The sequence below is a fragment of the Marmota flaviventris genome, chromosome X (genome assembly GCF_047511675.1).
Source record: "Marmota flaviventris isolate mMarFla1 chromosome X, mMarFla1.hap1, whole genome shotgun sequence".
Lineage (NCBI taxonomy): Eukaryota > Metazoa > Chordata > Mammalia > Rodentia > Sciuridae > Marmota > Marmota flaviventris.
In genome coordinates this window covers 103,683,221-103,709,148 of record NC_092518.1, presented here as the reverse complement: position 1 = coordinate 103,709,148, position 25,928 = coordinate 103,683,221, and the positions used below count along the sequence as shown (strand labels likewise).

Sequence of the window (25,928 nt, the reverse complement as noted above, 5' to 3'; positions counted from 1 at the left end):
AGGTATATCTTGGTATATTTGAGGTTTCACCTATTATGGAATCCTGTAGCATAGATCCCAAAATAATTTCTGGTGACATGTCATTGTATTGTGACAATTCTTGCTTAGTCGTGTCATCCACATATAGGAAAGTCCTCAAGACATGCAGATATTATTCACATTCTTTATTCTGCCTCACATATTAATATGAAGTAGCTTTTTTAATGTATTTTTTAGGTGTGGTTGGACACAACACCTTTATTTATCTATTTATTTATTTGTTTGTTTGTTTATTTATTTATTTATTTATTTATTTATATGTGGTGCTGAGGATCCAACCCAGGGCCTCTAACGTGCTAGGCGAGTGCTCTACTGCCGAGCTACAACCCTAGTCCCTGAAGTAGCTTTTTGCCATTGTTTTTGTTGCTCTTCATGTTTGTTCTATCTCCTGGTCTACAAGACACACCTTAACCTAGACATGTGCAGCAGGTTATAGCCCAGCAACTTAGCCTGAGGTTCACATTTGTTTTTGTTTAACAAATGAAAGATTTAACTTAAATATAAAGTCCAGAGCAATTACTGATTGAGACTTCTAGCTTCCAAGAGAGTTGGCCCTGTTTTTTTTGACATAAACAGCCAATTCAAAAACTAATTTTCTATTACAGCATCAGCAGTTTGGTATTAAAAAATACTTCTGAATACACTGGCTTGAGTTTGATAAATCTTGTAAGAAATTACATTGGTTCAGTGTATCAGTATTTATAGTTTTCATATTTTAGTTGCAGAGGTAGTATGCTGATGGATGAACCATGGATTAGGAGTCAGAAAACAGTTTTGGGATCTAATTATCTAATTTGGGATCTATTTTTTTTCTTTTTGATACTAGGATTGAACCCAGGGGCACTTAACCACTGAGCCACATCCCTGGCCCTTTTTTGAATTTTATTTAGAGATAAGGTCTCATTGAGTTGCTTATGGCCTCACTCAGTGGCTGAGGATGGCTTTGAACTTGTGATCCTCCTTCCTCAGCCTCCAGAGCCTCTGGGATTACAGGCCTGTGCCACTGCACCCTGCCCTCCCAGCACTTTTTCATTTTTTTTTTTTTTTTTTCATTTTGAGACAGAATCTTGCTAAGTTGCTTAGGGCCCCGCTCTAAATTGCTGAGGCTGGCCTCGAATTTTTGATCCTCGTGCCACTGTGCCTGGCAAAGTAGATGTATTCTTTTTTTTTAACATTTATTTTTTAGGTGTATTATTTACAATGCCTTTATTTTTATGTGGTGCTGAGGATCGAACCCGGGTCCTGCCCATGCTAGGCGAGCGCTCTACCACTGAGCCACAATCCCAGCCCCTAGATGTATTCTTTTGTTTGTTTGTTTGTAATGGGGATTGAACTCAGGGATAATGGACCACTGACCACATCCCCCAGCCCTATTTTGTATTTTATTTAGAGATAGTTGCTTGGCACCTCACTTTTGCTGAGACTGGCTTTGAACTCATGATCCTCCTGCCTCAGCCTCCCAAGATGCTGGAATTATAGGTGTGTGCCACCATGCCCAGTTACAAACATCCAATTCTTCTAAGCAATGTTGAGAGATAGATAAGGCAGGTATCCTTTTATCTGTTTTACAGAGGAGGAAAGGTAAACTGACAGGAGTTTTAGTACCTAACCTAAGATCAAAAGGGTAACAGGCCAGGCACAGTGGTTCACACCTGTAATCCCAGAACCTCAGGAGATTGATACAGAAGGATCATAAAATCAAAGCCAGCTTCGGCAACTTAGTGAGACCCTGTCTCAAAATAAAAAGCACCCCTAGGTTCAATCCCTCATATCAAAAAAAAGTCCACTTGATTTGGCTTTTTTTTGTTGTATTACATTATGTGGTTCCTAAGTTGCACATTAATAAAAATAGAGTTATGGAATTAGAATTTAAAAGGCCTTAAGAGATCATGTGGTCCAGTATTTTCTTCATACAGTGTGTATAACCACCTGCAAAGTGGATTAATCTTCTGTTATCTCATTTAATCATTACAGAAACTCTTTCTGAATAGATAAGGGTAGTAGTTATTATCCCCATTTTATTGACAAGGAGACTTGAGTCTGAGAGAAGTTAAATAACTTCCCCAGAGTCGTGTATTGGAAGAATAGGGGTATCAAACTGAGATGCTGAATTCCTAGTCCACGTTTTCACTTCCATGCTACTTCATTAATAATACCACAACACTGCAGATACTACTGTTGTGCAGTGTTTGTAGCAATTAAATTGTTTTACTTTAGGAAAAACTGTCATCAAAGCTGGTCAGTTTTTTTTTTTTCTTTTGTGTATGTACGTGGTGTTTATTTTGATATGCTGCTGTACAACATTAATTTCAATAATGTTTTACTTTGTATGTTTTACATAGAGAACAACGTTAATTGTGATTGTTAACCCTGTTTACCTTGAGTATTTTTCTTGAACTTTTGACTTAAAAATACTTTCCTTGATACATTGATTCTGTTAATTTTTTTCTTCCAAGAGCTTATACATTGTTTTTACTGTTTTTGCTTTCTTGTACTTTAAAAGTTTTACCTGCTGTTCTTCATTTGAGTTCTTTACCCTAGTCACAATTATTACAACTTTTCTGTTTCAGTACCTTATTGCTTCTGCTATAATAAATTCAAAAATATGTTTGTAGCTCTTTTATTGTTTTTGACCTTAACTTTATAAATGCTGCTTTGGATTATTAAATTATTATTTTGAGATGTTCAAGTTCAAAAGGAGGTAATATTATTTAATAATGTTATATGAAATGTTACATGTAACAATGTGACTTCATATGTAATGTAATTTTATAGTGATGTTTGATTTTAACTCAGTGTAATTAAAAGTATCCTAAAAATGAGCAATAATAGAAATACATAGATACACCAAACAATGTCTCCAAACCCCTACTCTCCCTTCTTTCCCTGAGGTAAACACTTAACTGGCACATAACTTTTTTTCTGCATGAAAAACCATTTTTGCTTTAAAGTTGAAATGTGGAATTCCCTTAGGTGGGTTGCATGTGTTACTTTTTAAGTTTTTAATTTCTAGAACAGAACATGCTGCTCAGAGAGCATTTACAAGCAATCATTGTCTTTTTTTTTTTTTTTTTTCTGATACTAGGGATGGAACCCAGGCCTTCAGCATGTTAGGCAAGCCCTCTACCACTGAGCTACATCCCCAGCTCTGCAAGCATTGTCTTTTTAAGTAATCTAAAATGAGAATTATGCCTCAGTTTTAAGATTACCTTTCCTTGACAACCTTGAAATCCTGAACAAGTGAGGCAGTGGTTAATGTTTTGGTTTTGGTTCTTTTGTTTGTTTGCTGCTTTCTTTTGTGGAGAAATACTGGGGTTTAACTTTAGGGGTGCTTTACCACTGAGCCACGTCCCAACCCTTTATTTATATATATAATATATATATATATATATATATATATATATATTATATATATATATATAATTTTTTTTTAGGCAGTCTCAGTAAGTCACTTAGGGCTTCACTGAAGTTGCTGAGGCTGGCCTCAAACTTGTGATCCTCCTGTTTTACCTCCCAAATTGCTGGAATTATAAGCATGTACCACTGTGCCTGGCTTCTTGTTTGTTTTTGATCAATTACAGATGGGATTATGTTTAAATGAACTAGCTTGAAAGTTGATTTGTCTGCCATAGAGTAGAGATTTATCACTGGTCATAAAACTTTGGGCCAGTTACTTTGCTAAGTCTTAGTTTTCTCATTTGCAAAATAGGGTAATGACCCTAACCATATAACCAGGTTGTTTAGTTGTAAATAAAAGATTGCAAAAAGTATTTGACACTCTGATATGTATTAGTTATCAATTATAATATATGGTTGGGTCATTAAGAAAAGAAGCCTTTATTTGAAAATTACATTTTATTAGAGTAATAAAGACACATTTTGAAATTCTAAATCCACACTAGGTTAGAACAGCTGGTTGATAACTAGATTACATTACAAATAAATATGCTTCAGCAGACACCATTAGTGGAATTGGAAAAATAATAGGAACTCTCTAGGAACAGTATTCGTATGCACCACTTTTCGTCCTTGTTGTTTTGTGGTACTATGAATTAAACCCAGGGGTGCTCTACCACTGAGCTGCCTCTCTGAACTTTTTTTTTTTTTATTTTGAGACAGGTTCTTTCAAAGTAGCCAAGGCTATCCTGGAACTTCCTATCCTCCTGCCTCAGCCTCCTAAGTTGCTGGGATTTCAGGCATGTGCCACTACACTCAGCTAAAAATAATTTTGTATGTCATTTGCAATGGGAACTTTGATTAGCTTTCTGTGAAATGGATCTTAAAATAACCTTTCTGTTAGTGATTCATTTGTAGAGTAGATGACCACAAGACTGGAAGCAGCCAGGTACGTTGGTGCACACCTGTAATTGCAGAGACTCACGAGGCTGAGGCAGGAGGATCATAAGTTCAAAGCAAGCCTTAGCAACTTAGCAAGGCCCTAACCAACTTAGTGAGACCCTGCCTGTCTTTAAATAAAAAAAGGGCTTGGAAAGTGGCTCAGTGTTAACACGCCACTGGGTTCAATCCCTGATTCCCCCCTCAAAAAAAAAAAAAAAAAAAAAAAGACTGGAAACAGATTGTGCGTCCATCTGAGTATAGGTTATTATTTATTGTAAATCTGGTTATTTAAGCAGTCAGTGATTGATTATTGGAGAATAGTGAGATTCTTGAGTGTTGATCACTAGCTATAGTATTCTCTAAGTAAAACTGTTGTCACTATTGATGTTTTAAGCTTAGTTATATATTATGTATTCTTTTTACTAAATTGTTAATCAGTACTATCACTGGTGTTTCAAAAAATGTGCAAGACTGAATTCTTAGTCCTTGCTAATTCTCAGTCTTATTTAAACCCTGTTGACTAGATGTAAAAAAGAAAAGCAATTTAGGTTTCATTGCATGATTGGTTTCTTTTCTGCAAAAAGAGATAATTTATATTGTTGTGTCAGATGTTGAAAAGTTGTGGTGTGCTTTTCTTTCTTTAAATACTCTTTGGAAAATGGGACCCACTTCATTTAGGTCTGTGACTATAAAGTTCAGCATCAAGGTGGGAATTTAGTAGTTTTCTTATTGTCTGTTAAGTGAACATTTGCAATTCATTTGCTACACATTTATATTTTCTTGGCAGTGTGTGGTGGGTTTTTTCGTATACCTTTATTTTTTTAAAAAAATATTTTTTTTAGGTGTAGATGGACACAACACATTGCCTTTATTTTTATATGGTGCTGAGGATCGAACCTGGGTCCTGCACTGCTTTACCACTGAGTCACAACCCCAGCCTCAGTTTTTTTTTTTAATTTTCAAACAAGATTTTTTGTTTTTAGTACTGGGGATTGAGCCCAGGGGTGCTTTGTCACTGATATACATTCCCAACCCTTTGTTTATTTTTATTTTGAAACAGGGTCTCCCTCAGTTGCTTAGGGCTTCACTAAATCACCGAGACTGGCCTCAGACTTGGCAATCCTCCTGCCTCAGCCTTCTGAGTTGTTGGGATTTGGAGGAATACATATTAAAATCTTGATAGAATGCTTATATTTTATACCTAACTGTCTTCAAAGGATTTAAGACTATTTACCACTAATGATTGGAAGCTTAATAAAAAGATAGTTTTATTTAGAGGACTTGTCAAACTAGAATCTGTTTAATCCAAATAGGTGCTTGTGAGATAAGAGGTTATTTTAGCAATAATTATACTACAACTCTAAGAATTACCAAAGTGTTATTTAGTGAGATGTAAAATAATTAATTCATTTCCAAAAGTACATTTCAAAGATCTGGAATAAAATAGAGCTTCTCTCAAACTTTTTAAAAATATTTTATTCCCTAGTTTTAGGTGGACACAGTATCTTTATTTTACTTTTGTGGTGCTGAGGATCAAACCCAGTACCTCATGCATGGTAGGCAAGCATTCTACCACTGAACCACAACCCAGCCCTCTCAAACTTTTTTAAAAAATATTTTTAGTTTGTAGATGGACACAGCACCTTTATATATGTATGTATGTGTATATATATATTTTTTTATTTTTTATTTTTTTGCTGAGAATTGAATCCAGTGCCTCACAAGTACTAGGCAAGTACTCTACCACCAAGCCACAACCTCAGCCCCTCAAACTTTTCTTTTTTCTTTTTTTTTTTTTTGGTGGTTCTGGGGATAGAACCCAAGGCCTTGTGCATGTAAGGCAAACACTATACAGACTGAGCTAATCCCTACCCCCCATCCCACCCCCTAACTCTAAATTAGTAATTTAACACTTTTTTGGTACTATGGATTGAACCCAGGGGCACTTTACCACTGAGTCACATCCCCAGCTCTTTTTATTTTTTTGAGATAGGGTTTCACTTAAGTTGCTTAGGGCCTTGCTAAATTGTTGAGGTTGGCCTTGAACTTCTAATCCTCTTGTCTCAGCCTCAGGAGTTGGTGGTATTACAGATGTGCACCATCATGCCTGGCTGTGATTTAACACTTTCTTATTCCTGTTTCTATCCCAGCACCTAATAGGATATAGTAGTGCTTAGTAAACACTCATTCCTTTTTTTTTCCCCCTTGGTACTGGGGATTAAACTCAGGGCCTTTTGCATGCTAGGCAAGCACTCTATCACTAAGCCAAATCCTACATAGTCCTTTTATTTTTATTTTGGGACAGTTTATGACTGATTTGTCCATGTTGACCTCGAACTTTTTGATCCTCTTCCCTTAGCCTCCCACGTAGCTAGGATTACAGGGTGCTTACTGTCTGCACATTTGGATAGACACCTCGGTGATATAGAAATCTCTTAGTCCTTGCTCCTAAGGTGTTTATGTTCTAGTAGGTTCTTGAAATTATTAATGTGTAGCTGGGCACATGTAATCCCAGTGACTTGGGAGAATGAAACAGGAGTATTGCAGTTTCGAGGTCAGCTATGGCAATTTAGCAAGACCCTTATCTCTAAGTAAAACATATACAGAACTGGGAATGTGGCTCCATGTTAAAATGCCACTGGGTTCAATCCCCAGTAAACCTCCCCCCCCTGCAAAGTAAGAAGGTAGTAGTTTGTGATTAACAGTTTTTGTTTGGTTGTAGTGCTAGGGATTCGAACCTAGGGGCTTATGCAGCATAGGCTAGTGCTCTACCACTGAGCTACACCCAGCCCCTTAGCATTTTTTTTAAGAGAGAGAGAGAGAGAGAGAGTTTTAATATTTATTTTTTAGTTTTCGGTGAACACAACATCTTTATTTTTTTTGTATGTGGTGCTGAGGATCGAACCCGGGCAGCACGCATGCCAGGCGAGTGCGCTACCGCTTGAGCCACATCCCCAGCCCCCCTTAGCATTTTTTTTGAAAAAAGATACAATGGAAGATAATTAGTGTATCATGCATGGTAATGATTATGTAGATATTGTTTCAAGTACATACATTTATTTTATGTGCAGGAGATTATAATATATATATTTCTTGCCATGTGTGGTGGTACTGGGGAGGCTCAGGTAGGAGGAACACAGGTTCAAGGACAGCCTGGACAACTTAGGGAGACCCTGTCTCAAAATAAATTTAGAAAGGGCTGGAGATGTGGGGCTGGGGTTGTGTGGCTCAGTGGTAGCACTTGCCTACCATGCACGGTCCTGGCTGGGTTCAATCACTAGCACTGCAGGTAGATAGATTGATTTCTTTTTTTTTAAATTTATATTTTAGTTGTAGTTGGACACAATATCTTTTTATATATATAATTTATTTTTTAGTTGTAGTTGGACACAATACCTTTATTTGTTTTTTTTAATGTGGTACTGAGGATCGAACCCAGGGCCTCGCATGTGCTAGGCAAGCGCTCTACCGCTGAGTCACAACCCCAGCCCCACAATAACTTTATTTTTTATGTGGTGCTGAGGATTGAACCCTGGGCCTCACACATGCTAGGCGAGTGCTCTACCGCTGAGCCACAATCCCAGCCCCGAGATTGATTTCTTTTTAAAATTTTTATTTGTTCTTTTTAGTTATACATGACAGTATAAATAAATTTCTTAATGTGGCTTGAAGTTAAAGTTTTGGAAGCTACTGTTCTTGGCACACATGACTGCTTCAAACAAACCTTGTTCAAAAGCAAGAAAAGAGTGCTTAGATCATAGGGTTGTGTGGTAAGCTTTTTAACCGTAAGACTAAAATGTCAAGATGGGGTCTTGGATGTCATGTTAACAAGTGTGGTGATGGGGAAGATGGAAAGGATTTTTTTTTGGATAAGGCAAATATTTTAAGTCTTTTGTTCCTAGTTGTGGTTGGACACAATACCTTTATTTAATTAATTTATTTTTATATGGTGCTGAGGATCAAACCCAGGGCCTCGCACGTGCTAGGCGAGTGCTCTACCGCTGAGCCACAACCCCAGCCCCTATTTTAAGTTTTTTGAATGATGTATTTACTTGGTTTAAAGCCCCAAGGTTTTACAGAGCATGTATTGAAAAGTCTTATTTCCAACCCATCTACTAATTCCTTAGCTAGTTACCCTCTTTAGTAATATTATTAGTGTCGTCTTTTTTTTCCTCATAATATTGGGAATTGAACCCAGATCCTCATACATGCTGTGTAAACACTGTACCACTGAGCCCCATCCCCAGCACATTATTAGTTTTTTGATCATCTTTCTAGAGATGTTTTATCTATATAAAAACTACTGCCATATTTGTACCCTTTTTTTTCTGTTTTAGCATAAATGATAGTAGATAACGAACCACTATTCTGTCCTTAGCTTTTTGCTTGTACCAATTAGGAGCTTTGTTCATAACAGTACATGAAGATTACTTGATGGATGATTATTGAGGAAGGAAAATTATTAGATTTGCTCTACATTTTAAGTAGCCTCCAAAGCTGAATTAGAGAAGCAGTGTTCCCTTTGAAATTCACCTTCAAAATTCACCTGCCTTTCTTGAATCAAACCTTTTTTGCAGTGTTGAGATTGGAGCGCAAGGCCTCATGCATCTTAGGCATGTGTTCTACTACTGAGCATACCCACTTCCCACGTCAAACTTCTAAAACTACCTTTCAGCTAAACCCAGATGAAGCTATATGCACATAAAGTCCAGCTTAATTCTCACTCTTCCCTTTAGCTCTTTATCCATTACCTTCTGAGTCTTTAGGACTCTGCCAGTTTTCCTGACTTTCTGTCTTAAGTCTGGGTTAGAAGCACCATCTCTCTGCGTAACTCCACTATAGCACCTGGCATACTCTGTTGGAATTAACATGTTTTTTGGTTTTATAAGAAGTCCCTTTTATATGTGGGACATATTGTTAATTGTTGTAGATATGTGCTTTTTTTTAATAGTTAATGTATTCACTTGGTCCACAGCCTAAAAAGTAATGAAAAATTTATAGATACATGTGAAGGGAAAGTAAGAAAGCAAGAGATAGGCGAGCGAGAAATGAAGGATGGAGACCAGGTAGAGATCCACATGAAAGTTTATTTGTCAAAGCTGACAAATAAAGGTCATCTCTCTATAGAGTGGAGAGAGGCGCCCAAGATGTTCAGATGTTCAGCTTTTGTCGGGTAGGGGGTTTGGAGTTGTAGTGGTGGCACTATGGATAAGCTGGGGGGGGGGTGCTTGCATCAGAGCTAGGTGGGTGGGGAATAGCATAGGATTGGCTTAGGTAGATGGCACCATGGGGCTTTCCAGGGTCAAGGGTAGTGTCCTTCTGGGATTAGCTTAGGTTTATGGTACCATGGGGTAGGTCACTAATGGGGGTGGGGGGAATTCTTAGAAAAAGTACACTGGTTAACATTTAAGATGGCTGCTCAAATGTTAAATCAATACCCTATATTCCTCCCTTTTTGTTTGTTATTGGGGACCTTAAGGGACAGGGGCGTAGATCAATCTTCTGTAGCTTCTTCCTGATGGGAAGGGGCAGCATCTGGACCCTTGTTAGGGGTGCGGGATGTTATTGAGGTAATAGGGTCAGGAGGTGGTGGTGATGCTGACCCTGGATAGACCAATTTTGGTGAAGAGTTGGTAGTTCTGTAACAGAAGCTGGTTCACAGTATGGTGAGAGATTTTTTGAGTCTGGTCTTGAACAATGTAATGACGCAGAGGGCAAGCATTCTCAGAAGGCCTATGATAAGGGGAAGGGTCAGGAAAGGAAGTGCCCACCTAAGAAGGGGGTTATTTAGCTGCCATCCTCCAACAGAGGAGAGCTGTTGTTTCCAATATTTAAGGTCCTGCTGGAGTTGTTTTATCTTGTCTTTGACTATATCAGCATTGATTGACAGCATTCCTCCTGTAGGTATAGACGAAGTCCACCTTTCTCTGCTGTTAATAGGTCCAGTCCATGGTGGTTTTGTAGGACCTCAGAGGCTAAGGAGTCCAGTTGATTCTGGAGGGTTAATATAGATTCAGGTACTTGTTGGATATCCCCTATCAGCTGATTGGAGAGCTGATGAAAATAGATAATGGGTGTGGTTATTCCTGTGGCTAGGCCTGCCATAACCCCAGGGCAGCTAGTAGGGAAACAAATTGAATACCCTATTTGTGTCAAGGGCTCACATTAGTAGGGCCTTACCAAGGAGCTCTTCAGGCCTAGAAGACCTGCTATTAAATGAGAGAAGCCAATAATCTCTCATTAGGAGGTGTGAGGGCTGAGGCTTTGTACCATAATAAGGCCAGAGTGGACAAGGCCTTTATTTGGGAATTTAAATCTTTAACATCCCAGAGTTATCAGGAATGTAAACACAACAGTTAACTTTTAATGTTTGTAGGCCTTGAACTAAAAACTTCTGACTTGGCAGTTTCACTTGATAGTTATTAGGCATTCCTTCCTAAGAATCTCTCTTTTGTAGTCTCTAGTCTTAATTATTTTGGGGGGCTAACACAAATGTATGTCCTAAGTTATATACTATTATTTTTTTAAATGCCCAGGAATGGCTGTGTTTTGATTTTAACTGTTTTTGCTAGGTGTTTAAGATGAAGCAGGTCAAACTGACTTTTGTTTCTGTCTGCTGTTAAAGAGTCATTTAGAAGTCACTCTTGGAGAACTTGAGCAGATTTTTAGCTCTGCTAATGCCATTTGCGCTAGGATGGGTTCAGGTCTTACTGACCATGTGGTTTTCCTTGGAATCATTAGGGATGTCTCCCTTCTCCAATGACCCTCCTCTTCATAGCAAGTGCACCGATTGGCTTTCTGTTCTCCAGGGACCTTACTAATCTCTCTGATCGGAAGGTTATATGGCCCAGAGTTACAAAGCTTTTTAGAGGAGTTCCCTGTTCTATGGATTCAGACTGACTCATGGAGGGCAAGAGCCAAACATTGGTTTTCTTGGCCCTTTTAATTTAACTTTAATCTTTAAATCTTCGTCTTAAACATCTAGCAAATCAGTTTCACCAGTCTTAAACTGAGAGTACTGGGCTTTAACTTTAATGTCCACAACCCGACAGTCATTTGCCCTTTTTATTAATTGGGATCTGAATTATGCGATCTAGGTGATAGCTTATTATATTAAATTAACCCAGGTTGTGTGTTCTTGAAGTAATACCTCTGCAAAACAGTAATAGGCAACATTTAGACAGTTTATAAGGAAAATACAAAATAAAATTAACAAGAGTAAAAACATTACAGTATTCCAAAATAGCAGTTGTTGTTTAACCACAGTTGTATAGTCCTTAATTCTTTCAAGATTACTTGCTCAAAAAAAAAAAAACTTAACACAATGTTATGGGTAAATTAATGTTTTAAGAAATCCTTGTCCTTTTAACACATAGATTAAACTTTGGTTTATATCAGTATATTAACATTTGGCTTTATGGAAAAAAACCTTAAATAGCCTTGACTGATTGTTTCATATACATATATAACTAACTTAGATAGACCTTCTTTATGACATATTTAAACCCTCTTATTTACTTCATCACGTAAGGACTTTCTTATCTAGAAACACTTTCTTTTCCTTCTATTAAATATGGTTTCCATACCTAGAACCTTCTAATTTCTTTTCTCCATCTGTTAACCCTCTTTTCTGTTCACATTCTGAAACAATCCCTGTAAAATTCTGAATTTAGATAAGTTATTTCATTTTAATAAAAAGAAATACTTTGTTATTTACAGTACTCTTAATTGGAGCAATTAAAACTTTTGGGCCTTTGTATACAGAAATCTTCTATAAATCTTTGTATAGAGAATCACATCTGTTTACCATTTCATGAAAACACAATATTCAAGTATATAGAATTATACCTGTTGGGACTTTAAATTTTCAGTAATCTTTTTCCAGTAATGACAAAGCAACTTTAATTCCCCCCCACACTTTTTTCATTTACCAATTTATAAAAACATCAATAATGTTACCCAATGGAATGCAAGGAGTTAAGGGTACTTGATGGTATACTTAACAGTTAGCATTTTAACCTTGTAAGTTAATCAGATATCTAACAAACACATTGATGAGTAATCCCATGTCAAATCTACTTCACTTATTTTTACCAAGATAGCAGACAAGTGTATTGAACAGTATTAGTCATTTCTTCCATGTTGAAGAAAAGTCCTAGAAACAATGGGTATTAGACATTTTATAGACATCAACATTTTATTCTTTGACCACCTAGAGAGACTTGTGAGTTAAGTTTAATTTTAAAGACATCTTTACTTTCATCTCTTTACCCAATTTAGATTGAACCTTCTTAAATCATGTGAATTAAATGTATTTGGATCCATTTTTTAAATTTATGAGCATCCACTTTCAGTTTGCCATTCTTGATGTCATATACATGACATGGACACATTCACATAAGGACAGATAACGCAATACACAGTGTACACACATACAAAAGTAAGGGCGTTGTAGCTTTTTGCAGGTGAATCTCCATTGCAATGTTACAGATGTTTAAAAACTCCAAAGTTGAGTAAAAAATAGGACTGATAGGAAACCAAAAACCAAGAGTACCCTGAAGGATTGGAAGTGAAGGATCCCAGCCTCCTTTCGATTTGAGAGTAGTCACTAAGGGAGAAAGGAACGTGTACCCTGGCAACTTCCTCCAACCTTGCTACTTAATCGAAGGGAAGCAGAGGTGCAGGGTGGGTAGAGGGGGCCATGCGAGAGCAAGTAGCGGTTGGACTGAAAGTAGGTGAGGGAGGTCTCAGAAAAGTCAGAGCAGAAAGTGGAGAATGGTAGGGAGGGAGTTGGCCAGTGGGGTTGAAGTCTAGGGTTTCAGAGAGGGTCCTGAGGTTGAGAAGAGAGGGTTTAAGAGCTAGCAGAACCTAGGCCAGAGAACAGGAAGAGCAGAGGGATGATTTGTAAGGAAGGAAAGAGAAGGTCTGAGGATAGGGGATCTGTTTCCATTTTCCTGAAGGTGTATAATAGTTGAAAAGATCCCTAATAATATTGGGATCTAGAGTGCCCTTAAGCGACCATTTAAAGTCATTATCCAAAGGATATTGAGACCAGATCTAATTGCACAAGCAGATAAGTTTTGGGGGCTTTAGGTCCGGGGTGAGAGAGACCCTAGGTTAGCCAGGAGGCAGCCTAGGGGACTATGGGAGGGAATGGACGAGGAATTGCCCATATTGAGATGTAGGAGGTGAGTTTAGGGTAGGGTGTCCTCAGTCTCTAGTATCACCTAGTCAGAGAACAGTTACACTCAGGGGTCTTCACCATAGAGGCACTTGGGCACCTGGTTTTGACTACATAGTAGGGACAAAAGCCCGTAGAGATTAACCCAAGGCCTACAGGTAGTCTTACCAGGAACAACTCCCAATCACCCTCTTTTTTTTTTTCTTCCAAAACCCACGACCCAAATAAAAGACCACCTATAGATGCCATTGACAGTAGGGATGAAAAGTGAAAGCTGTGGCTGGGGGTGCCCCCAACCACATGGTAACCCTGGGAATGCCAGACTATCCACAGTCATTTCCTGGGATCACCGTAGGTCATTTAGGTCAACCAGAGACAGGGATCTTACCTGATATGTCTGGTGGTGGGTGCAGAGAGGGTGTTTGGCTGAATGGAGGGCCTGATCCCACGATGGATTTCAGATCCGGGCCTGGGGATGCTCAGTGACCCTCGAAGAGGGGAACAGACACGCCGGGGAACCTGATCCTGGGTTTTAGCACCAATGAAAGGAAAGCGAGGAACAAGAAAAATGGAGACTAGGCAGAGATCCACACAAAGGTTTATTTGTCAAAGCTGACAAATAAAGGCCATCCCTCTATGGAGTGGAGGAAGGCACTCAAGATATTCGGATGTTCAATTTTTGTGGGGTAGGGTTTTGGAGTTGTAGCAGTAGCGCTTTGGGATAGGCGGGGGTGGGGGGTGCTTGCATCAGAGCTACGTGGGTGGGGAATAGCATGAGATTGGCTTTGGTAGATGGTACCTTGGGGCATTCCAGGGTCAAGGGGTCGTGTCCTTCTGGAATTGGCTTAGGGTTATGGTACCATGGGATAGATCACTAATGGGGGTGGGGGAAATTGGGGTAAGAGGAAGTACAGGAAAGTGAAATTTATCTCATGAGATGGTGGTTAACATTTAAGATGGCTGCTCAAATGTTAAATCAATACCCTATAACATGTTCATGTGATTGTTTTCTTTTATGTAGAGTCAAGTAGAGAGAGGATATACACAAAAAGATGCATAGTACTGACTTATTAACAAGTCAGTGAGGTATGATTGGTGGAGTTTTATGTGAGTCACTGGCAGCTGATGCAGTTAAGATTATTGGAAGAAGTGGGACCTAGTTGAGTGGTAAGGAAATACAGTCTTGTTTGAGGAGATAAATAGATAGATATATTGAGAACTGTTTTATGGGAGAAAGGCAAACACAGCAGAAGGAAATGAGATAAATAAGATTTAGAGAAGTACCTGAAGTGGGAAAAGTGGAGAAGATGAGGTATGCACTAAGTCATATGACAAAATCTAAGCAAGGAAATGAGAAATGCTGAGAAAATGAATCAGTAATTCAAAAGGAACAGAAATACAATGAAAGGAATAACGAGGGAGGAAGAGGGACAGTACATAGAGGACCTGTATGAGTAGGGAGGCTCTTTAAATAAACATACCCTTAGGCATTTGTGGCCTAACCCCAGGTCATGTGGAATGTAGCCAGAGGAGACTGGCTTTACTGTTCCTCCATGGCTGCTGAATCTAATTGGGTTGCTGTTTCCTGGTAAGATGTGGTGACTTCTCTCCTGTGGTATAAGTGGGTTCCTTTAAGCTTTCTTTTCATTTGCTAATATATTTACTTACCTGCATAATTGGGAATGTGACTACCTAGTACATATTTTTAAAGTTCCACTCTAACCAACAAAACTTGGATGCTCCCCTGAAGTCCATCTTAATGGATTTTTTTTTCTATTGTGGTGAGAAAGGAATCTTGGTGTTACACATAAGTCATCACCAGTTATAATTGTAGATTATTATATCAGAGTTCACTAGTTTTACCATGCTTTTTATGCTTATACTAGGAATTGATCTCAGGAATGTTCTACCACTGAGCTACATCCCCAGCCCTGTTTAAAGTTTATTTTTAAGTGGGGTCTCACTGAATTAACCAGGGTGGCCCCAAACTGCAAATCCTCCTGCTTCAGCCCCTCCCCCCAGTAGCTGGGATGACAGGCATATGCCACTATACTCAGTGGAGTCAACCATCAAGCCACAACCCCAGCTCTGTTTTGTATTTTATTTAGAGTCAGGGTCTCACTGACCTGCTTAGCAACCACTGTTGGTGAGGCTGGTTTTGAACTCTCCATCGTGTTTGCCCCTGAACCTAGCCCCAGCTCTTTTTTATATTTTATTAGAGACAAGGTCTCGCTGAGTTGCTTAGGGCCTTGCTAAATTGCTGAGGCTGGGTGTGAACTTATGATCCTCCTGTCTCAGCTTCCCAAGTTGCTGGAATTACAGGCGTGCGCCACTGCACCTGGCTCTAAAGTCTTTTGATATACATAAGAAGCTTGTCCTTTTGGGATCTGAGTATAATATAGTCTAATTCAAATATTAGTATAAAGTGAAAATGCAGTCTTTTCCTTTGTAATTGTTTATTCAGTTTGCAAATTTTAAAACCTCTGTATTTAACTATTCTTTTAAAAAAAATTTTTAGTTATACATGGGCACAATATCTTTATTTAGTTTATTTTGATGTAGTGCTGAGGATCGAACCCAGTGCCTCACATGTGTGAGGCAAGATCTCTGCACTGAGCCACAACCCCAGCCCTGTTTATTTAACTATTCTTGAACAGAAAAGTTGGACAAAATTCCTTGGTATTTAATTATGTCATATTCATTTTAATACTGCTAGCAGTAATGACTGCTTTATTCTGTTGAGAAAACCAATAAAGTATAAATGAGTTTTAATTCAGTTATATTAGGAGTACCTAAGCCATCTATCATTTTTTTGTTTGTTTTTGATACTGGGGATTGAACCCAGGTTCACTTTACCACTGAGCTATATCCTCAGCTCCTTTTTTATTTTTTATTTTGAGACAGGTTCTCACTAACTTCCTGAGGCTGGCTTTGAACGTGCTATCCTCCTGCCTTAGGCCTCTTGAGTTGCTGGGATTACAGGCATATGACACCTAGCCCAGCACAACTATAATGTTTTAAATTTAAAATGGAAACTGGGGGTCTGGGTCTGGGGCTCAGTGGTAGCACACATGCCTGGTATGTGTGAGGCGCTGGGTTCAATTCTCAGCACCATGTGTTAAAAAAATAAAGATCTATCAGGAACTAAAAAATATTTTAAAAATAAATAAATTGGAAACTGGGTGTTTGTGGCTCACGCTGTAGCTCAATCCCAGCGACTCAACCCTGGAAACTGAGGCAGGAGGATTACAAGTTTGGGGCCAGCCTGGACAATTTAGGGAGAATATGTCTAATAAAAAGGGGTGGAATGTAGCCTAGTGGTCAAGTGCCCTTGGGTTCAATCCCTAGTACCATAAGAAAAAAACATGGAGTTTTATTTGTGAAAATGATTAACATTTTAGAGAACAGGACAATGTTTATTTTTTTAGTACCAGGGATTGAACCCAGGGGCAGTTTACCACTGAAAATCCCAGTCCCTTTTTATTTTGAGAAAGGGTCTTGCTAAATTGTTTAAGGCTTTGCTAAATTGACGAGACTGGCTTTGAATTTAGGATTCTCCTACCTCAACCTCCTGAGCGGCTTATAGACATGTGCCACTGTGCCTGGCCAGAACAAGACAGTTTTCATACCTAGCAGTGGTACAAATTTGATGTCCTTTCAGGGTAGAATTTGGCTTCATCCCTTTCATTCTTTTTTTTTTTTTTTTTTTTAGAGAGAGAGAGAGAATTTTAATATTTATTTTTTAGTTTTCAGCGGACACAACATCTTTGTTTGTATGTGGTGCTGAGGATCGAACCCGGGCCACATGCATGCCAGGCGAGCGCGCTACTGCTTGAGCCACATCCCCAGCCCGATCCCTTCCATTCTTAACCTATACAACTATAATAAATATATTAATTTGGTTTTTATTTTGGTACAGTATGTTGGTTATAAAAAAATTCACCATCCACATTAATATGTTTTGTCTTTTTACCTCATGTCTTAAATGGATAAATAATCCCTGTTAATAAGCTGACAGAGTAGAAATAACAAAATAATAAGAATTTCATATAAATAATTGAGAAACATTCCCAATGCTCTCTAACAAAGTGTGTGTTTATTCTTTTAGGCTGTAGAAAATCTCTGTTCTTACAAGATTTCTGCAAACTTGTACAAACAGCTGAGACAGATTTGTGAAGATCATATCAAAGCACAGATTCATCAATTCAGAGAATATCCTTTTAAAAACAAAAAATCCTAAATTTTTTTCTTCTTCCTTCCTGTCCCTTACTGTTTAACCCAGCTTAAAGTGGAATGCTTATGACTTCTAGATTCATTATTTTTGTCCTCCTGTGTTTCTATAGGAAGAAACAAAATTTTAACTATTCAGCTTTAATTAGATCCAAATCTACATATGGTATTCATGTAAATAAAATTCTTTATGTCTTTACCATTTTTGTCCTAACGAATTTCCATTAGAGGAAAGATGATTTAAGGGAAATCATAGACTAAAAACATGATGCTCATTTATGTTTAAGATTTGTTTTTAAAGGTGTATTTTAGTGGGATTAAGATTTTTTCTGTGGCTTAAGAAATAGCATTTTGTTCTATATTAAGTATTCTTTGATTTCATTTACTATATATTAAGTACTGTTTGGTTTCATTTGCACTTCATATTTAAAACAAATGCACATTCACATTGTACATATTACTTGTGTTAAACCCTTAACATATATCTCACGGATTCATTGGATAGTGTTCTTTTTCTAAAGAAGATTGACAGATGCTGGCAGAATCATTGTAGGCAAATGGTGAGTTGAGAAAAGTATTACATTTCAGCTAAACATTGATGTTTACACATTTCTTTACATATAGGAGTGTTAGTTTTAAAAATTTTGTAATAGGGAGACAATCTCAATTGCTCTTTTTCTGAGTTAGAAACAAATTTTTTAAATTTTAAAACTCTGAATTACAGGTAAATCAGCATTTTTTTGAGATGTTGATGAACCTTTATTTTATTCATTTATTTATATGTGATGCTGAGAATCGAACCCAGGACCTCACATATGCTAGGCAAATACTCTACCACTGAGCCACAACTCCAGCCCATAAACCAGCATTTTTAGAGTCCTATTTATTTTTTGTCACACTGAAGGGTATTATTTTCCCTTCTCCTTAGTCTGGCATTAGTTTTTTTTTTTTTTTTTTTAATGCATATATTTTTTAGTTATAGATGGACATAGTACTTTTTTTATTATTTTTATGTGGTGCTGAGGATCAAACCCAGTGCCTTACACATGCTAGGCAATTGCTCTACAACTAAGCTATAACCCCAGCCCCTAGTATTACTTTTATTCCTTACTTTTATTCCCACCACACCTAGACTGATACAGGTAGAATTTAAGGTAGCTTCACCCCCACCATTGTTATTAAGGAAGACTTGAGTGCTTGATTCCATTTCTATTTTCAATTACTTCTCATGTAGCAAAGAAGTCAAAGGACCATTGTAAGCATCTCTTTTTTAGCAACCACAGCAAGGATTAAGAAAATAGAATGGGGGCTGGGGATGTGGCTCAAGCGGTAGCGCGCTCGCCTAGCATGCGTGCGGCCCGGGTTCGATCCTCAGCACCACATACAAACAAAGATGTTGTGTACGCCGAGAACTGAAAAATAAATATTATAAAAAAAAAAAAAAAGAAAATAGAATGGTTTGATGAAAATGGTATGGACATAATCTCAGGTAGATATGTTCAATCCTAATAGTCTATAATCTAGTATAAAAACCTTCAGTTTTATTATTTTATTGAGCAAAGATTTCAATTTTACAAAATATAAAAGTTGTTTGATTTATCTTTTTCATTGACAGATCATGATCAGGAGCATTTTTTTGTTTCTGGATAGAACTTATGTTCTTCAGAATTCAATGCTACCCTCTATTTGGTAAGGATACCAGAAAAATGTAATGAAGATTTGTTACAAATCATGGTATAAATCTTAATTATACTACTGAAAGGTAGCGAGTAGTGCTGTGACTGTTCTCTTAAAAATGCCCATTTGGCTTCTAGCCTTTTATTTATAGGAAGTTAAATTATATTTTGCCTGTCACTAATGTTGAAGATAGGTAACTTTCCCTGAGCATATATTAATATATGAAGATGATTTTTATTAAGTAAGAAGATTAAAGTTTGCTCTGGAATATTAATGAGTGAATCATGTTTGCTACTTATCATCAAGTGTTTACTCATTTTAAACAATATTATGGAAAAGTCCATGAATACATAAAAATAGAATAGTATAATGAACTCTTTCCCCTACCATGTGCCTAGCATATAAACAGCAATATCAGAGTACACTGAGTTTGGAGTACTGAAGCAAGTTAATAAGTGAGTAAATAAGCTTTCAGTACCAGTTAGTGAAAATTATTTTGTCTTTGAGCTAATTTTATTTCTTGCTTTGACCAAGGAAGTAATCCACTAGAGGAAGTAGTACAACAAAACTTAGTTATGGGGAAAGACAAGCATTGAGCTTTAGTTCTCATTAAAGAGAAAATGAGTGTCCTTGTATGCTTTAATCTAAATGTTGTTCAAAAAAACTGTGTGGATGTTATCCTTTTACAATTGCTACTTCAAATCCTAGAACCATAATTAACATGGGTAACATGTTAAGCAAGTGTCTTCAGAAGTGGTCTTGTCATTTAACCCAGATTATATGTTTTTTATTTTAGGGACATGGGACTGGAGTTATTTAGGGCTCATATTATAAGTGATCAGAAAGTCCAAAATAAGACAATTGATGGCATTCTTCTCTTGATCGAGAGAGAAAGAAATGGTGAAGCAATTGATAGAAGTTTACTCCGAAGCCTTTTAAGTATGCTCTCTGATTTGCAAGTAAGTTACTTTACTACCTACAGAGCTGATTGCTATCCCTAGTTTGATGTTTTGTTTTTGTTTTTGTTTTAAAAAACATTCATAGTACTGTTCAAATTGAGAATATTTGGTAAATATTTATTGAATAAACAAACTGATTTATTTTATTACCCCCTCCCAGATTTATCAAGATTCTTTTGAACAACGATTTTTGGAAGAAACTAATCGGCTCTATGCAGCTGAAGGCCAAAAGTTGATGCAAGAAAGAGAGGTATTTTAAAATCATGATTAATAAAACTACTGCCTCTTACAATATATCTTACTTTGTACAACAAACTTCCCTTTGCATTTATCTTCCCAACATTATAATGCTCTTCTCTCACTTAGGTGCTCCTTTCTTTTCTTTCTTCTTAAAGGCCAGAATTCGGGATCATAAACTCTACCTATAATTTTACATATGATTCAACCCTGTCACATTTGACAGGGCTGCTCCCAGGATCTTTTGGACTTGACATTTTCTGAATGATTTATGGGGAGGAAAGCAATAATATAAAAAACTATCTTTGTAGGTTCCTGAATATCTTCATCATGTTAACAAACGTCTAGAAGAAGAAGCAGACAGACTTATTACTTACTTAGATCAGACTACCCAGTAAGTATTACATGCCTAATAGTCTTAAACTGTTGTTAAATCACTTAAGGCACTTTAGGCATGTTAGTAACTATTTTCAGGTATGATTTAGACTTTTAACAGTTGATTTCATAATGCAGACCTCAAGTTATTATTTTCCCTACCTAATTACATTTAGTCAAGAATTTGGTTATTGGTTTGGTGTGTGTGTTTAGGATGTAATTTTAAAATAGTATTAGAGGTTGATGTGATCTTTAGGCTGATTAAAAGTCACTGGGTGTTCGTAGAAGAAACTGTTTTTGTACTTTCCTAAATATTACCAATCAAGTGGTTCCTATAAGCAGCATAGATGACTTCTCTACCTTCCTAATAAAAGCAGAGAAACTTTGGAAAAGGCTAGCCACAGCAAGACCATTGGAGACATTTCACTTCATTATATAACTCAAATTCTGAAACAGTTTTTCCTTTTTTAGGCATAGAGTAACTCTACGTGCTCTTAAATTTATACATGGAATCAAAGTATGGAAATTAACATAAAATGAGACTATTTGATTTTTTTCCCCAGAAGACTGTTTACAGTTTTAGAACAGTCAACCGTCAATAATTCTAACTCTTTTTTCCTTGTAGGAAGTCATTAATTGCTACTGTAGAAAAACAGCTTCTAGGTGAACACTTAACAGCTATTCTTCAAAAAGGTAATTGACAATTTATAAATAAGATAACTTTAAAATTGGTAATGGAAAACTAATAGGGATTTTTTTTTAAATTCCATTTTTAAAGCTTGATAGCATGTCCTGTATTTCTAAGGATGAAAATAATCCTTTCTCCCTACCCATCATAGTAGGCTTTCTAGAGGTGCCAGATCCCTTAAAAGTAAAGGAACAGAGAAGAATGGTACATAAACACTGGTAAAGAAACAGTGAGGCCGGTAGCCATATAGGTTGGTGGTAGTGCACTCGCCCAACATGTATGAGGCCCTGGGTTCAGTCTCCAATGCCACATAAAAAAAAGTGAGAATTTTAAATTCTTAATAGGTAAGACTACAGTAAGGAAAGACATTTGATTTGTCATAGGTATATTCATAGTTGTACCAGATATAATATGGCTATTGCATATATGAAGAATTTATAATATATATTTATGTATTATAAATATGTAAAAGTAGGTTTTTATAAATTGGTTTATCTATCTAATCTATCATGTAAGTGGTAAACCATTATACACTCAACTTTTTTTGTAGTGACCCTATATTTAGTTTTCACCCAGAAAGGTTGGTTGTAGTTGGGCATAGTAGCCCACACCTATAGTTCTAACTACTGAAGAGGCTGAGACTGGAGGATCACAAGTTCAAGGCCAGCCTTGGCAATTAGTGAGACCTTCTCTCAAAAATAAAAAGGGCCAGGGATTAGCCAGGTACAGTGGTACATGCCTGTTACCCCGGCAGCTCAGGAGGCTGAGGCAGGAGGATAGCAAGTTCAAAGCCAGCCTCAGCAAAAGTGAGGCACTAAGCAACTTAGTGAAACCCTGTCTGTAATAAAATTCAAAATAGGGCTAGGGATATGGCTCAGTGGTGGGGTGCCCCTGCGTTCAATTCCTGATACCCAAAGGTGGGGTAGGGCACAAGGTTGTAGCTTAGTGGTAGAGCTCTTACCTAACGTGAGGCCCTGGGCCCTGGGTTCAGTCCACAATACTGAAAAAGAAAGAAGGAAAGAAAGAAACGTTATTGTCTATTTGGGTTTAATTCAAAGGAAATCTTTGTATTGCAACTCACAGACTAGTCATAGTTTAAACCAGCATCATAGTAATATTAACTTAAATGTTCATCAAAATGTCTGACAATTTGTTTACTTTATTGTGTGCTGTATTTTAATGCCAATGTTTAAAATTTCAGGTTTAAATAATCTTCTTGATGAAAACCGAATTCAAGATTTATCTCTCCTGTATCAACTCTTTAGCAGAGTTCGAGGTGGCGTTCAGGTGCTCTTGCAACAATGGATTGAATATATCAAGGTATTAACAATTTATTTACCTGTGATTTTTCACTCATGATTTATAATCTACATACCCAGAGTGAGTTTCAGTAAGCATTTGTTTGTTAGATACACATTTTTTTCAAATAAGGGAATTTTGAATTTTTTTTTAGGAAAATGTAATGAGGACTAGGGATATAGTTCAGTTTGTCAAGTGTTGCCTAACAAGCACAGGGTCCTGGATTCAATCCCCAGTACCAACACTCTCCCTCAAACAAAAAAGAAAAATGCAATGAATGAAGGTTTGAGAAGTCAGCCTGAGAATGATAGCTGTGTGGCACATCAGCAGTAAAACTTGGTATCGGATGTGATTTATAGCTCCAGTACTTAAAGCAGTGAATGTTTAGGGAGAGAATTTTCTTTGAACCCAAAATTTCATTCTTTCCTTTTACAGTAAAGCAAAATTTCCATTTAGGAAAGATTCAAAGCTAGCTTCTTTAAAGATCCTGAAGCGTAACACATTATTAAGATACTGTATAACCAGCCGGGTGTGGGCACATACCTATCATCCCAATGGCTCAGAAGGCTGAGGCAGGAGGATCCTAAATTCAAATCTAGCCTCAGCAACAGCAAGGTGCTAAGCAACTCAGTGAGACCCTGTCTCTAAATAAAATACAAAATAGGGCTAGGGATGTGGCTCAGTGGTTGAGTGCATCTGGGTTCAATCCCCAGTAATCCTCCCCTCAAAAGATATTATGTAATCAATAGGCATTCCTTATTATTTTTGTGATTATAGATTAATGGTATCAGTTTGAATATTTTATCACATTATGTTTTCTTTTTCTCGCTTCAGAAAAGCTCTTTTTTTTTTTTGTACTAGGTATTGAGCTCAGGGGCACTCAACCACTGCGCCACATCCCCAGCCCTGTTTTGTATTTTATTTAGAGACAGGGTCTCACTGAGTTGCTTAACACCTCACTATGTTGCTGAGGCTGAGTTTGAATTCACAACCCTCCTGACTCAGCCTCCTGAGCCACTGGGATTACAGGTGTATGCCACCACACATGGCTAAAAAAGCTTTATTATTTTTTTTAGCATCTTTAATTAAATACATGTACCAACTTAGAATATTATTTGGGGATTTTTGTGTGTGTGTGGATAATCAATTCCAGTAAAAATGGCAATTTTTGTTTTTAGGCATTTGGGAGCACTATTGTTATTAATCCTGAAAAAGATAAAACTATGGTTCAAGAATTGCTAGATTTTAAAGATAAGGTTGACCATATAATTGATATCTGCTTTCTGAAGAATGAAAAATTTATCAATGCCATGAAAGAAGCTTTTGAAACATTCATTAACAAAAGACCAAATAAACCTGCTGAACTTATAGGTATGTTTCCAATCCTTTTCCCAATTATTTGATGTTCTTTTGTATTCATGAACTCTCAATCTGAAATTTTGACAAGGTTGTATTATACCAACACCTCATTTATTTGTGATTGCTTAGCTGATAATACCAAGTCTAAAAAGTGTTATCTAAGTACCTGGATGTAAGGAAATAGAGTCCTTCGAGCTAAGTAATGTCTTAAAGCCCATTTGTAAGACAAAACTTTGGACCCCATTTCTTTTTATTGATAACAAACTTGATTATCTGTTTTCCATGCTTATAGTGTCTTAGAAATGGGGCAGGGTGCTATTTCTAGAGGCCCAAAGTTAGGGCTGCAGGAAAGATATACCTGAAATTAGTTGCCAGTGAAAAAGGTAAAAGTCTAGAATGAAAATAAACCTAATAATCTGGGCCCATTTTTTGTACAGGTCTGGTATATACTGCAATGCTTCTCAGGTCATCCCACTCATGTACCTATTAATGTCAGAGGAGGAGTAATACCCTAAGAAGGTCTAGGGTCCTCTGCCAAAAGGATGGAATTTGCTGAAGTCTATTTTTGTTCATCTTTAAAAGTTTTACAAATTTTTCCTTCTTTGTAGTGTATTTGGTTTATTGTAATAGCAAGTAAGTTTTAAGAATGCTTATCATCAGTGCAAAATGGAAACTCGCAAAGATGTTCTATTTTTTTTTTTTTTTTTTTGGTAATTTCAGTTACCCCACACATGGCTTTTTTTTTTTTTAAATATTTATTTTTTAGTTGTAGTTGGACACAATACCTTTATTTCACTTATGTATTTTTATGTGGTGCTGAGGATCGAACCCAGGGTCTCGCACGTGTGAGGCGAGCGCTCTACCACTGAGCCACAACCCCAGCCCAGCCCACACATGGCTTTATGCAGCCTCCTCCACAGAGTATTCATATCTCATTTTAATAAACATCATTATAGTAGGAAATACACTCAATCTGGAATCAGATGACTTGGGTTTGAGTTCAGGTTCTAGTGTTTAATAGCTCTGTGTCATTTAACAGGTTACTCAATCTCTCTGACATGGGAGACCTTTTAAAAATGCATCTCAGAAACACTCTAAAACTTGGTGTATCATACGCCTTTTTGTGTATGTATAGTACCCAATACTTTATGGATACCCATGGCCATTAAACAACAAACTCTTCCTCCTTCTTTTTAGCTAAGTATGTAGATTCAAAGCTTCGTGCAGGAAACAAAGAAGCTACAGATGAAGAACTTGAGAAAATGTTGGATAAAATTATGATCATATTTAGATTTATCTATGGTAAGTATAACTGTTTTAATATTTTTCTTTTAAAATAATGCATTCAGAAACTAGCAAGTATAAAACCTGGAGGTACTATTTGGAAATTAGAGGGTGAATAATGTATTTTATTCTTTTTTTTTTTAATGTAGATTTTTTTTTTAAAGAGAGAGTGAGAGACAGAGAGAGAGAGAATTTTTTAACATTTATTTTTTAGTTTTTTGGTGGGCACAACATCTTTGTATGTGGTGCTGAGGATCGAACC

General features: G+C 37.0%; 1 protein-coding gene across 6 annotated transcripts in view; it reads left to right on the top strand.

Annotated features, from left to right (window-relative positions):
• Cul4b (cullin 4B) overlaps positions 1 to 25,928 on the top strand; it is a 93,196-nt gene that overhangs the window by 53,830 nt on the left and 13,438 nt on the right. For all 6 annotated transcript variants that reach the window (XM_071606577.1, XM_071606576.1, XM_071606578.1 and 3 more), the window contains 10 exons: positions 17,667 to 17,770; positions 18,279 to 18,348; positions 19,404 to 19,477; positions 20,262 to 20,424; positions 20,585 to 20,674; positions 20,973 to 21,055; positions 21,662 to 21,729; positions 22,926 to 23,044; positions 24,202 to 24,394; positions 25,580 to 25,684. In XM_071606577.1, the coding sequence (XP_071462678.1) occupies positions 17,667 to 17,770; positions 18,279 to 18,348; positions 19,404 to 19,477; positions 20,262 to 20,424; positions 20,585 to 20,674; positions 20,973 to 21,055; positions 21,662 to 21,729; positions 22,926 to 23,044; positions 24,202 to 24,394; positions 25,580 to 25,684 (1,069 nt within the window). The remainder of the gene's footprint in view (positions 1 to 17,666; positions 17,771 to 18,278; positions 18,349 to 19,403; positions 19,478 to 20,261; positions 20,425 to 20,584; positions 20,675 to 20,972; positions 21,056 to 21,661; positions 21,730 to 22,925; positions 23,045 to 24,201; positions 24,395 to 25,579; positions 25,685 to 25,928) is intronic.